General features: G+C 35.7%; 1 protein-coding gene across 1 annotated transcript; it reads left to right on the top strand.

Annotated features, from left to right (window-relative positions):
- The first annotated feature begins 1,657 nt into the window (after positions 1–1,657).
- On the top strand, positions 1,658–8,272 carry VAP27-2 (vamp/synaptobrevin-associated protein 27-2). The gene is made up of 9 exons (XM_059583326.2): positions 1,658–2,011; positions 2,573–2,710; positions 3,605–3,675; positions 3,789–3,870; positions 5,205–5,320; positions 5,385–5,558; positions 6,325–6,609; positions 7,137–7,214; positions 8,105–8,272. Exons 2-9 carry the CDS (start codon positions 2,662–2,664, stop codon positions 8,213–8,215), a joined length of 966 nt encoding a protein of 321 aa, XP_059439309.2. The 5' UTR covers positions 1,658–2,011; positions 2,573–2,661; the 3' UTR covers positions 8,216–8,272.
- Positions 8,273–13,573: the final 5,301 nt, after the last annotated feature.

Genomic DNA, 13,573 nt, shown 5'->3' with positions numbered 1-13,573 from the left:
GACGTGACTCACAAATTCACACGAAATTAGCGAGTTAAGGTTTTACTCTTATGGACGAAAAAAAAATAAAAGTTGGGAACATGGATTATCTATGTATTAGATTGAGTCTGCTTGTAGCAGATCTGTTTTATAACTGAAGTTTAGACATGGTTTGACATATGTTGAAGTCATAAATATGACTTAATTGTAAGATTTTATGTTTTTTTTTTTTTTTTTTTTTTTTTTTTGAAGCGTATCATTCTCATTCATTGATAAAAGTTGCGAGCCTAAAGCTCTTACAAACAGAGCAAAAAGCTCTGAAGTAAATCATAGCCGAAGCTAAAGATACAGTCATCAACAACAAACCAAATCAACCAAAACACAGCATCCGCTAACCTATGACTAAATATCAAGTTGAAAACTCAGATCTGCATCAAACAGACACCATCTAATGCATAGGTAGCGCTTATTCCTTGGCCTTGAGAGCAAAACCCCCAAGCCAATACTTATTCCTCGGCCTTGAGAGCAAAACCCCCAAGCCGATACTTATTCCTCAGCCTTGAGAGCAAAACCCACAAGCCGATACTCATCCTCCTCGACTCGAAAGCTAGGATAAATTTCACATCCACAACCCAAAGGTTTGGACCAGTAATATCGGGCAGCAACCGGGCGCAGCAAAGCAGGAGGAGAAAGCCTTATTACAAGCATAAATAAAACCATACAGGGAAATAAAGGGAACAATAAAACTAATGCAGGAAAAGAAATTACAGCAAATAAAACCAAATACAGGGAAATTCAAAGGAAATACAAAACAGAAAAACAACAAAACATGAAAATAAATGCGAAAAACACTCAAAGCGGGTCACGGCAGCCGGAGGAGGCCGATCGCGAGCTGGCTGGAAACCGTCGCAGAAGGTGGCACAAAAAGCTTGGCGCAGGAGGGGCGCGTGAAAAGACCCGACAGCGAGCGGTGAGCAGCGAAGCGAGCGCGGAGGAGATCGGCGGCACACACAAACAAACAGGGAGGGGGAGAGTTTGAGTGAAAACCCCCAAAAGCAGTACCCACCGAGAGAGAACACAAGCACAACAAAACATAAACACTAAAGACAGAAACAAACCTAAAACAAAAATCGGGAAGCAAGGAAGGGAGGAGGGATGCAGGCAACGGGCATCCCTCCTCCCCTAAGGCGGCGGCGCTCTGAAGGGGGGCTTAGGGTTTCACAAGGCTTCGTAAGATTTTATGTTTATCTTTATGACGTTGTAACATTATACCTTTGGCTATAATTTATAAGAGCTTTATGCTTTTAATCTTTTTTTCAATGAATGAATATAAAAAATTTATCTAAAAAAAAAAAAAAATTAACGAGTTAGAACCGAGAATTCTAATCCAGACATAAATTGCGGATCCATGTAATTAAAGCTCATTTACATGATCCAACATGTAATGAATTTGTACCCAAACTGGCGTGTAATGTGTATGGCATAGAAAACAAAGAAACCTGACGTTTATAGTGAAGCAAGGTATCAAATTTTCTCCACTATACGATTCGGACCCGACAAAACCGGGTCGGCTATGGTATCGGCATCGGTTGAAACGGCGGGTACAACTAACGCTACCAACAGGCACCGGTTCCCACTTACCAGACTTTGCTTTCGCTTCCTTCCTTTCCAACAAGTCTTATGTAGTATCGCCTGTACGTGTTTCAGACCACCAAACACACCCTCTCTCTCTTACAGTAAATAAAAAATAAAATAAAGGAAAGAAGAAAGATATTTTTCTCTTTAAAATTCCGAGCCCTGTACGTTGAAATTGAAAATTATCGAAAGCGGAGTTTCCACGCAAAATTCCATTCAATTTTCTTGTCTTTTCAATTCAATTCCACTTCCAGTTTCCACCCTTGAATTCCTCTCTCTCTCTTTGATTCCAAACGCTGTCGTATCTCTGGCTCGTTTTTCATCTACTGGTTTCTCAAACGATCGAATTCCAAGCTGATTCCAGAACGTCGGCGTTTTCAGTACCACAACCGGCAAGGTAACCGCTTTCTCAATCTCTCTCTCTCTGATTCCGAACGCTGCGGTTTCCATATCTCGTTTTCGTCTACTGGTTCTTTGAACGGTCAAGTTTTATTTCTGAGTGCTGTTTGGACTGAATTATTTGAAAAAGTTTTGGAATTCCGATACTGCGTTTTCGTGTATTTCAAACTTCTCTGAGTTGGAAACCGAGTCTGACGTTGACTCTTTTCGTTGACTATTCTTCTTTTTCCTTGTTCGTTACTTTCTGGTTCCATACGCTGAGCTTCATTGTTTTGAACGATCTGAGTTGGGAATGAGTTAGAGTGTCAGTGTTGAAGTAAAACGAGTTTACGTTTGGTGTTTTTACTTTCTGTTTGGTTGCTGAGAAAGCAGAGGAGAAAGGAAGGGGGTCATGTTTGAAAATTTTCCGAAGTCTGGATTTTTTTTTTTTTCTCTCTCTGGGTCGGCAATTTGGTTTGTAGTTATTTAAATTTTTTTTGCTTTTCCTACATTTTCTTAGGAACCAAACGGAATGGTCTTTCGGCCTTTATATACACATTCGTACGTGTATTTTGTGCAGGGCAGAGAGACCTGGGCATTGACCGCGAGTTTTGCGCACTGAAAGGATTGGATTTGAATTTGAATTTGAATTTGTTGTGAGGAACAGAAATGAGTACACAGCTTTTGGAAATTCAACCCAAGGAACTGAAATTCGTATGTAAGTCGATGATTACGAGACCCATTTTAATCATTACCCTTTTATTTTCCCTTCTTGCTCTATTGATGTGCTATATTGGTGATATTTACCGTTGTTGTTGTTACAATTTCTTTACACCACGTTTGATCTTTGAAGAAAAACAGAAAATAAAGAATTATGAAGGCTTGCTTTTGTTGTTGTTGGATTTAGTTATTTTTGTTAATTTTTTGATAAATAATTTTTTATATATATAAAAAAAAAATTCTGATCTAAATTGGTGAAAATAGTAGCGAACAATAAACAAAATACCCAACTCAACTCTCCAAATAACTGGTGGAAGACAGAAGAATTTGTTGATTGTATCTGTCCCCCAATTTTGAGGAAAACAATGAAATATGAGGAGTCTGATTTTGCTGTCTCTTTTTCATTCCCCTCCCCCCCCCCCCCCCCCCCCCCCTTAAAATCTCTAACTATACAAAAATAGTCTGCGAAACCAATGAATTTGCGAATAAAATAAATTATGGGACCTCTGTGCCTTGGGTTAGGTAATGAAGGGATGCAATGTTGTAGTTTAAGGTCTTAGGTTATGGGTCTATACCTAAATGTTTTTATTTTATTTTATTTTAAAAAAAAAACACACATACACGCACGCAGACACTTACAAACGAAGAAACAGAGAACAAGTTGCAGATTAATTCATAGTCTTAATGTTTTTAAATGAAAAAATTCAGTGACCCTTTAGTTAGATGTGTTAGATGTGTAATGTTTTCTTCTTCTAGTATTACTCAAATATGGTTGTTGATTTTATAGGAATTATAGGCTGGTTTAACTATTGTATTTGTTGCAACTTGCACCCATCTACTTCTGAAAGATGAAGTTATGGACTAACATGTCTGAATTCCTTGTTTTTCATAGTTGAATTGAAGAAGCATAGTTCATGCTCAATTCGACTCGCCAATAATACCCATAACTATGTTGCTTTTAAGGTGTGTATTACTTCTACTTATGTTTTTCTATTCTCAGCTTTCAAGAGTGTTAGACTGTATAAATTTTTTTGTTGTGTATGATGGAATGCTCGATAGCTATATGATATTGACAGGTTAAAACCACATCCCCAAAGAAGTACTGTGTGCGACCAAATGTAGGCATTATTTCGCCGAAATCAGCTTCTGATTTTACAGGTATGCCCTTCCCATATCTCATCGCGTACATTGTGAGCTTTTAGATGTTTCTGTGATGTTTAGCATTAAGTATAATGCCATAAGTGGCCTATTGTCCAGCTTCAAAAGACAATGGTTATTGTTTACAGTTTCACCGGGAGCACTTTATTTTTAGAAATAACTATTATTTTACAAGATAAAATTCAAGGGCAAAATTATCCTTTTAGACTTGTAGTTATCCATATGCTATATATATTAAGAAGAAAAGAAAATAAATGTCAGCTATAATAGGTTGGTACCCCCTTTTTTTTTCATTCCTGGGATTCAATTTTTACTTGTCCAATGTCTTAAGCTCTCTAAATTATTTATAGAAGCTGCAAAAAATTTGTGTGATAAATCTAGTGAGTTAAATAGTATGAAATAATTAATATTCATTAAGTAATATTTTGGTTGTTTACAATGTTTTTTTTTTAATATACGTGTAAGTGCTTTGTTTGATTACTTTTGCATACATAGTATCCTGGTTTTTCAACTTTAAACTGATGAAAATGAATGTAGAACAAATGGGAAACGAATGTGGGCTCTCCATAAGTGTTACTTATCATGTGTATCATTGAGGAGAACTTCCTTGAGATTGATGGCAGTTACGGAAATTTCCATAGTCTGACAGGTTTTAGGAAATGTGTCATTTTTGCTTTTCCAACTCAACTTCTAGATCTCTTTGAGGGAGGAAGTTGCTGGTTCTACCTAGCCAACATTATGCTTTTTGAAAATATTGTGAGAATGAGAAGTTAATAGACAGAGCATGTTGGCAAAACACGATTGGTGTATCCACTTCAAACAGTTGGAATGCAGCTTCATGTGATCGTGCGCTGTTGTAAAACCATCACATACAATCTGATCCTCTGTGTGTGTGTGTGTGTTTGTGTGAAGAGAGAGAGAGAGAGAGAGAGAGAACTGAAAAGTGTTAAGCAAATTCAATTGTTTTAAGTCTGGCACCCCAACTGGGCTTGTTGCTCTCTGGTAGTTTCTCTATTATGCTTTCATGTTTGAAGTCATATTACATACTTGCGTGCGCATACATACACAACAACATAGTCAGAGGTAACTGCACAGAGTTTGGGGTGCTTTGGAGGTTAATTTGGTTGGTCATTAAGGGTTTCATCAGATATTTTGTAAATAAAAATTATTGGCATGTCATGACATCACAATGCGATGAAGAAAAATCTGCTGATACTTGCAAATGTTGCTTTAGTATATTTCCTTTCACATAGTTTTGCTCTTTGGTTTGACTGCATAGTATTTCCTTCCGTTGTTTTTGTTTCTAAATTCATTTCCTTTTATTTCAAATTTAGTTACAATGCAAGCTCAACGGACAGCTCCACCTGATATGGAGTGCAAAGACAAGTTCTTGATCCAAAGCACGATAGTTCCTGATGGGACTACTGATGAGAACATTGAGCCTAGCATGGTAAGTATTTGTAGTTTTTGTTGTTGGTTCTCTATTATTGGCTTCTCATAGATTATTTTGGCAGTTTGCCAAAGATGGCGGCAAGTACATTGAAGAGAACAAGCTGAGAGTAATCCTTGTTAGCCCACCCCATTCGCCGGTGTTGTCGCCAATTAATGGAGCACTGAAACAGGGGCTGGCTTATGAAGCTTCAAAGTCAAAAAGTCAGGTTTTGAGTAGAGTTGAAACAAAGCAAACGGTTAGAGAAACTCTTCTTAGTTGACAATTTTGTGTTAACGCTCTCTCTACCTCTCTACCCCCTCTGCCCCCTTCCTCCTCAAATTTTTGAATCTCGCAACATCAATTGGCATTGCTTATCATCTGATTTTCTTAGATGTCTTGGATTGACACCCCCTCCCCCTCCCCCTTTCTGAGTTTAGCAGGTAAGAATTCTCCTGATATATGTGATCAATAGTGTGTTTGATGGATTTTAAAGTCCATCAAGCGTAGCGAGCCCAATTTGCTTATGCTGTGTTTGGATGATAGATTTTAAGTTAAGATTTTACTTCAAATTATAATTGGAAAAACCAATGTTGATTTTCTTTGTTTGGGTAAATAAGATAGTTATTTCAAAAAAATTGTAGTTTAAACTTCCAAGCTTCCAAATCCTTTGTTTAAATTAAATGGAGGAAGGTAACATTGTGCAAATTCTACTAAAAATGTCTTCTCATACTACCTACCATTACACTTCACGCTGCCACCACCATTGCCCATTGAGCATCAAACCATGACCATCAGCAGCAGCAGCCCCCACCTGTCACATACAACCACTGCTGTCGCTGCTGCACCATCAGTATCCCACCATTATTACCAAATTATTGCCATCATTATAACTATTATAATACTCTTATTATGTGAATTTTTAAATATAGTAATACAACCATTTTGGAAGTTCTAAGAATTTTTCAAATTTTTATCCAAAAGTAATCTTATGGAATATAATGTGTCTTATTCTATTATATCAGGTTACTAAGGATGTAGATGAGTTCAAATTGGTCAATGATGAGGTGCTAAGGCCAGAAAAGGATATGGAGTTCGAAGCAGTGGAGGATGCAGAACAGAGTCCAGCAAATGATGCAGAACTGAGGACAGCAAACGATGCTGAATTTGAGCCAGAAAAGGATTTGAAACTGAAGCCAGCAGAGGACGTGGGGTTAAATTCAATAAAGAATGTAGAGGAGTTAAATTTAATTAAAGATATTGAGGAGATGAAGTCAAAACTAGATGGTCTTGAATCAAAGCTAAGGGAGGTTAGTCTTTCTGGAATCTGTTTTAAAATTGATGGTATTATTATAGCGTGACATATCAGGCTGGAAAAAAACTAATGGTATGGTAATAGTGTAGCTATTCTTGTTTGCCTCCAATTTGTATGCTGAAATTCAACTACTCCCTTGTGACCATATAAAGAGAATGGTTACTCAAATCCATCTCTTATCTCTTCACCTTTTCCAATGAATTATTAGGTTTTGTTTTTCTATAAAATCATTATGCGTCCATTGGCTCGTTGTTCCCATCACTTCTCAATTAGAGGTTAGGTCTGAATTCTGCATTGGAACCCCTAATGAAAATGAAATATGTTCTTTAGTAATTATTATCAGTCTTTATTTGCTTGGGGCCCTTGATTTTTCGTTCTGTGAGCAGATTCATCCAATATTTGGAACTTGCAAACTCTTGAGGTGATGAGGAAAACTGTGTTTTTTGCTTCCCCATTACATCTGATTCTTTACATTCTTTTATTTACAAGAATAGTAATCAAGTATTTGGACTTCCTTTGCAGGCTGAAGTTACTATTTCAAAGCTAGCGGAGGAGAGGAGATCAAGCATTGAAGATATAAAAGTCTTGCAGGAGAAACTTGTAACTTCTTGAACCACATTCTTTTCATGGCTCTTTTCTTTTTATATGCTTAAAGTCAAAGTTCTGCCCTAAGCCCAGCAAATGTTTCGAGTTGTTATCTAGTGCAAATAGCTTTCATGACTACAAAGTTTTCCAGAGCAGTTAATATTGGGTTGATTAACAAGTTTTATATTTTGGTCCTGACTGTACTGGGACAATGACTGATTTTCCCCAACTGCTTTTTATATCTCCTATGAATGCCTCTTTTGTTTTTTTTCATTTGTCATCTAATTTAGGAAGATATAGCTATGGGTGCTTTAATAGCACCTCCCTCAAGGAAGAATGAATTAGATGGAAGTAAATAGATATTTGAGGCAGTTCCAGTAAAATATTCTCCTGGAACTGCCTTTCATTTGATAGTTCCAGTAAGATATAGTTAAGTGTCTGTGTTTGTGATCCTGAAAAGCTCATGACTTTTTGTGAGGGAGAAGATCCCTATTCATTGGATATGCTTGGAAGGTAAAATGAAGTATTATAGTGTATTTTCCTAGAATTACTTTGCAAAGTTATTTTGAAAAGCAGGTGTTAGCTTTAATTTGAGGAATCACTAAAGTGATAATGAATAATGTATTGGCCTGTTCTTGATAGTATAGTGCATACTAATCAGTATTGGGTAGTAGAGACTGGTTTTCTTGAGAATTGATTCCTGTGAAGTTTTTTAGGTTATAATTTGACTGACTGCAGCAATTTCTTTTACTTTTTCTATAATATGTAAAAGCTAAACTCCTCACTTTTCTTCACCCCCAACCCCTGTGACTGTTAATTCCTGCACCCATGTTCAGACACGTCATGCTTCTTTCTTATTTGTGGCATTTGCATTATTATTATTTTTTTCACTTCTTACTTTGCAGGCTGAGTTGAGCAGAAGAGGAGTAAGAAGAGTTCAAGTAGGATTTCCTTTGCTATTTGTTTGTATGGTGGCACTCATCAGTGTTGTGCTTGGGTACCTTTTACACCTTTGAACAGTGCACAAAGCTTTAACAATATATTGATAGTTAAGAGGTATAAAAGTACAGGAATCCCTTAAACGGAGGTAGTTTAGTCAGCATGTTGAGGAGGTATTTTAGTATAAATCTGCTGCGTGTGGATGTAATTTTCTTGAAAAAAAGGAAGAAAAGGCAAATGAAAATGTATGTAAGTGAAGCCATTGCTTTGATTAATGGATGAGAGGTGACTCTTTTTTTCTGATATAATAATGTCTGTACAAGTACAAGTAAGCTACAGTCCAGAATTTCCATCTTCTCCTCATCTTACCAACTGCAAATTTGGAAAATTGGAAGCTAAATGTACTTATTTATTTATTTTTTGATATTGAGCTTGATGGTATCGATTGGATTTAACTTAAGTAGAAAATGTAATGCTAAGCCAACCCGAGGCAGATCTAAGGACAAAGAGTCGGTGGCCTGCGGCATCTAAGCATATAATTATGAAGGATTTAAGTTGGTATTTTGTTCTCATCAAGCATTTGTTCTGCTTGGCTAGAATATTGGGTTTTTTTTCTTTGTTGCATGTAATTTTTCTTGAAAAAAAAAAGGAAGAAAAAGCCATTACCTTGATTAATGGATAAAGAGGTGACTCTTTTTTCTGATATAATAATGTCTGTATAGACTGTACAGTGAAGTTACGGTCCAGAATTTCCATCTTCTCCTGATTAACCAACCGCAAATTTGGAAAATTGGAAGCTAAATCTGTTTATTTATTTTTTTTGAGCTTAAGGATGAAAAAGTGGAGCTAAACCCTTCATTTTTAAATGATTAATTCTTATAGAAATTAATTGACAAGTAAATTAATTTTATTGTTTATTCTTATAGACATTTTGCAAGTAGAAACAATTAGGTGATATAATGTGAAGATTATTTTGAGGAACAAACCCAAAAGCCTAGCCATGTTTTCAGCCAAGATTGAGTGAGAGATAATTTTTGATTAATGTGATATAAAGTGAAGATAATATTTGAAAGGTTCATATGAAACGAGGAGTATGACTTTTCTTTTCCAAGAAGAAGTTGAACATGACAGCTGCAGATAAGAGTCAATCGCCCACCACTAATGAAATTTCTTCTTGGTTTGTGGTTGATATTCGTTGCCACTGCTTTTTCCACCCTTTCGAAGTCTTGAGGCTCTTAAAGTCAATCTACCAATTGTCTTGATTACAGTGTAACTTTGATTGCCAAACTCTCATCTTGATTTTCATATTCATTCCGGTGACCATCTTTGAATTGCATTCTTCGTTCGGAGCACTCAAACAGATCGAGGTACGTACATACGTTGTTCTAGTGTCCATCTTAAATTAATTTGAATGGCTTTTGTTTAATTTATTGTAGTTTTTATGAGTTTAATTGATTGAGCACTCTTGATACACAACTATATATAAAGATTAATTGTAGATTTGCACTTCTTTATCTTAAAGGTGTAAATATTAAATGCAAAATAACCTTTTAATTTAATCGTGTCACATTACTTTTTCCCAAATGAATTCGAAAGAATTTATCCTCTCAAGCATTACTCCTTGAGAAGAGTAATTTAATATTATTTATTTATTTATTTTTGACATGTCCACACAAAGAAAATGAGGAGGGGGGATTTGAAGTTTTTGAACTAGTGAGTAGTGACCTCCACCTTATTAAGCGTGGTTCACAGCCAATTGAACTACCCCTTGAGGACAGAGTAATTTGATATTAATTGTACATAATAGAGTTTTAGGGGTTCAATATAATTTTTGCCTTAAAATTGTTTGATGGAAACAATCAAATTCACACTTGGATTTATGTCATAACCAATTGTATATTGACACATAGCATATTTGATGATCCACAGGGTATTTACTTCATTAGCTGGGACGATTTTCCACCCCTTTAAGAAGGGAGGTTGCCTCTCATCAGATGAGTAGTTGCCCTTCATTTGGTGAGTGATGGCTCTTTTCTTTTTTCTTTTTTTTTTCTTTTTTTTTTTTTTTAAAAAAAAAGAAAAAATTAGGGTAAAAGTGTCGAGTCCTTAACCTTGCTATGTAGCAATTTGCAAGTGGTTGTGATGTAGATTCATGTGTACATTTAATTATTTTTAAATAATAAAAAATAATATTTAAAAAAAAGTAGACAATTTATTAAAGTTTGTATTAAAAAGTTAGTAGGTAAAATAAAATAAAAAATAAAAAATGTGTCTGAAGCGAATTTTTATTTTTGAGAAAGGTGAACTAAAATATACAAATATAATAATTATTTTATTTTTATTATATAATATGTTCTTCTATATATAAAATATAAGAAAAAAATTATAAAATCAATCCTCACATAGGGGATTGGCCTTAGGGTTGATTTGACCATCTATAGACTATGAGGTGGATTGGCTACCCCAATATATAGTCAAGGGGTTGGCCCTAGGAGTGATTTGATCATTTCCATTCGGCCAAAGTGGGTCACCTCTTCTGCTTTTAATTTTTAGTTTTTTAATTGTTATATATATTTTATATTACATATCTTTATATTTTTTATTATGGATAACACGTATTATAATTTAATTAGTATTGAGGTGACACTTAAAATTTTTCATTAAAAGTGTAGACAAAAATGAAGTGTGGGAATTTTTTTTTTTTTTTTTTAATTTTTAATTTTTTGCATACCATTGCAAGCTTTTCAGCAAATTTTTATATCACATAGATTTATTGCAAATCTTATTTATAGAGACTAATTTTACAATTTGTTTTTCTTTTAATATACCATTAATTCCATATTTTAACAATAAAAAGCTATTATAAGGAAAATACTTTAAAAAACAAAAAAAATTTAAGAAGCTTTAAGCTATGATCATTGCGTGTTCTTATGTGAAGCACCCCATTTTTTGCCAAGGGGGTGGCTGGACCATCCCCTTGGCCTCCAGCCACCCCCAAAAGGCCAAAAAAAAAAAAAACGGGATGAGTTTGGGGGTGGTTTCGGCCACCCCCTATGGCCGGTATAGGGGTGGCCGAAACCACCCCAGGCTCTTGGGGGTGGTCCGGCCTCCCCCAAAAGCCCCAAACCCATCCTGTTGTTTTTTTTTTTTTTGGCCTTTTGGGGGTGGCTGGACCACTCCCTTGGCTATGGGGGTGGTTCGACCACCCCCAGACCGGCCATGGGGGTGGATGGAGCCACCCCCTTGGCCAAAAATGGGGTGGTCCGGCCACCCCATTTTGGCCAAGGGGTGGCTGGAGCCACCCTGATCTTTCTCTTTTATTTTATTTTATTTAATATTTTGTTTTTTTTTTTAAAAAAATATATATATATTAATGCCCAAAAACGACGTCATTTTGGGTTGGGTGAGTGTTGTAGTTTTGAAGCCCAAACGGTGTAGTTTTAACGTGAGAGCATAATGGGTATAAAAAAGACAAACCGTTTAATTTAACGTTGAAAACTGACAGAGGGGTCCAAAGTGAGAGCAAATGAAAGTTCAGAAGTTCAAAATGAGAAATTTGGAAGTTCAAGGGGTCTGCAAAATCGGCCGGAAGTTCGGGGGGCTTAGTGAAGTTTTCCCAATTGTTAATAATTAAAAAAAATAATTAATTAAAGATCCCAATTCCTATAGTAATAATACAAAGGGTTAAATACTCTAAACTCCCCTGGGGTTTGGTAACTTTATTTTTTTTCCCCTGGGGTTTCATTTTTATCACAGGAGGTCCCTGTGGTTTTGATAAGTGACCAAGTTAGTCCATCCGTTAGTTGACCGTTAGGATTGACACGTGGACCAATCAGACGTCGACATGTGGCACATATATTAATTTTTTTAAATTAAAAAAAAAAAGTATTTAAAAAAAAAAAAAAAAAAAAAAGGGAAAACATTGGGGGTGGCCGAAGCCACCCCCTTTACCCACTGGGGGTCGCCGAGCCACCCCCATGGAGCCCTGGGGGTGGCCGAAACCACCCCCATGGAGCCTTGGGGGTGGTTTCGGCCACCCCCAGGGCTCCATGGGGGTTGCTCGGCCACCTCCAGTGGGTAAAGGGGGTGGCCGAAGCCACCCCCAATTGAAAAAAAAATTTTAATTAAAAAAAATTAAAAAAATTAAATTGGTGCCACGTGTCAGTCCTAACGGTCAACTAACGGATGGACTAACTTGGTCTTTTATCAAAACCTAGGGGGGTCCTGTGATAAAAATGAAACCACAGGAGGGTAAAAATAAAGTTACCAAACCCCAGGGGGGTATTTGGTATTTAACCCTAATACAAATTCAGATTGAAAAGAATCTCTTTTTCTTTTTCTTTTTCTTTTTTTTTTTTTTTTTTTTTTTTTTGTATATAGTACCGTTGCACTGGCCACATAAGTGGGTTTAAAGTAAGTGGCCCAGGTAGCAGTTGAAGCAATTAATCCGCGCGGTCGATACTGAAGCTGGTTCCCTTTCAATTCACACAACAATATTTGACTGGTTGTTTCTGCTTAATTAGTATTCCTCCAATATTATATATTTAACTGGTTTTTGTGCTTAATATTCCTCCATGATTCATTGTGCCCCGCTCTCATCTCTGTTTTCATATTGATTCTAGTCACCATCTTTGCTGATCTGCACACCACTCAGAGACGTAAAAAACAGGTACGTGCTCTTTGGGATATATATGTTGTTAGATTGAATTTGCAAAAACAACGAAAAAACAATTTAGATCATTTCTCATGCATGCATTGCTAAAACAAATTTACTTGGATATATCTATTTGGAAATGTTTTTGATTTTATTGTATTTTGAAAAGTTATTTTGGTTAAGTTTCATTGCCATACTCTGATCTTGATTTTCATTATTTTCATTCTAGTTACCATCTTTGCTAATCTGCACAAGAGTCACTCAGAGGCATAAAAGAGAGGTACGTGCTTTTAGTGTCCATATATATATATCTTTACTTTCCTATTATATTGTTATCCGAGCCAATTATTTTCCTTGCATATCTCTCTCTACGGATCTGATTGGCCATGCAATTTTTGTTCTTTTTATCTTCTTGGTTCAACTTTTTTCTTACTCTTCCCGTAATGTTGAATGTCACTTTCATGTTCTTCTTTTACCATCTCAAAAAATAATATGATTTTTTAAATTATTATTAGATCAAAATTAAATAATAATTTTAAGAATTATATCAATTTCCTCTTTCCTCCTCTCTTTTTCTCTTCTACTTTTTAATCATCTCATTGTAGTCCTTATCAGTGCACTATATATGTTTTAGTTAAATAATTATAGGAATATATGATTCAGTGTTTTTGGATCTATTTTTCACTTTATTTTTAGTTTTCATTTCTTATAATAATACCTATTTTTGGCTGTTCGTTAGTGGCAGGCATCCCTTCCTTTTGTAATTTATTTTAATGTAATG

The sequence above is a fragment of the Corylus avellana genome, chromosome 1, assembly GCF_965113065.1.
Source record: "Corylus avellana chromosome 1, dhCorAvel1.hap1.2, whole genome shotgun sequence".
Classification (NCBI taxonomy): domain Eukaryota; kingdom Viridiplantae; phylum Streptophyta; class Magnoliopsida; order Fagales; family Betulaceae; genus Corylus; species Corylus avellana.
Note: the sequence above shows the minus strand (reverse complement) of the source record. Positions and strands in the feature narration are given on the sequence as shown.

Coding starts and splice junctions, on each gene's coding strand:
- VAP27-2 (XM_059583326.2), top strand. CDS start 2,662: ATGAGTACACAGCTTTTGGAAATTCAACCCAAGGAACTGAAATTCGTA. Junction 5,559..6,324: donor GAGTTGAAACAAAGCAAACG/GTTAGAGAAACT, acceptor CTATTATATCAG/GTTACTAAGGATGTAGATGA. Junction 7,215..8,104: donor AAGTCTTGCAGGAGAAACTT/GTAACTTCTTGA, acceptor CTTACTTTGCAG/GCTGAGTTGAGCAGAAGAGG.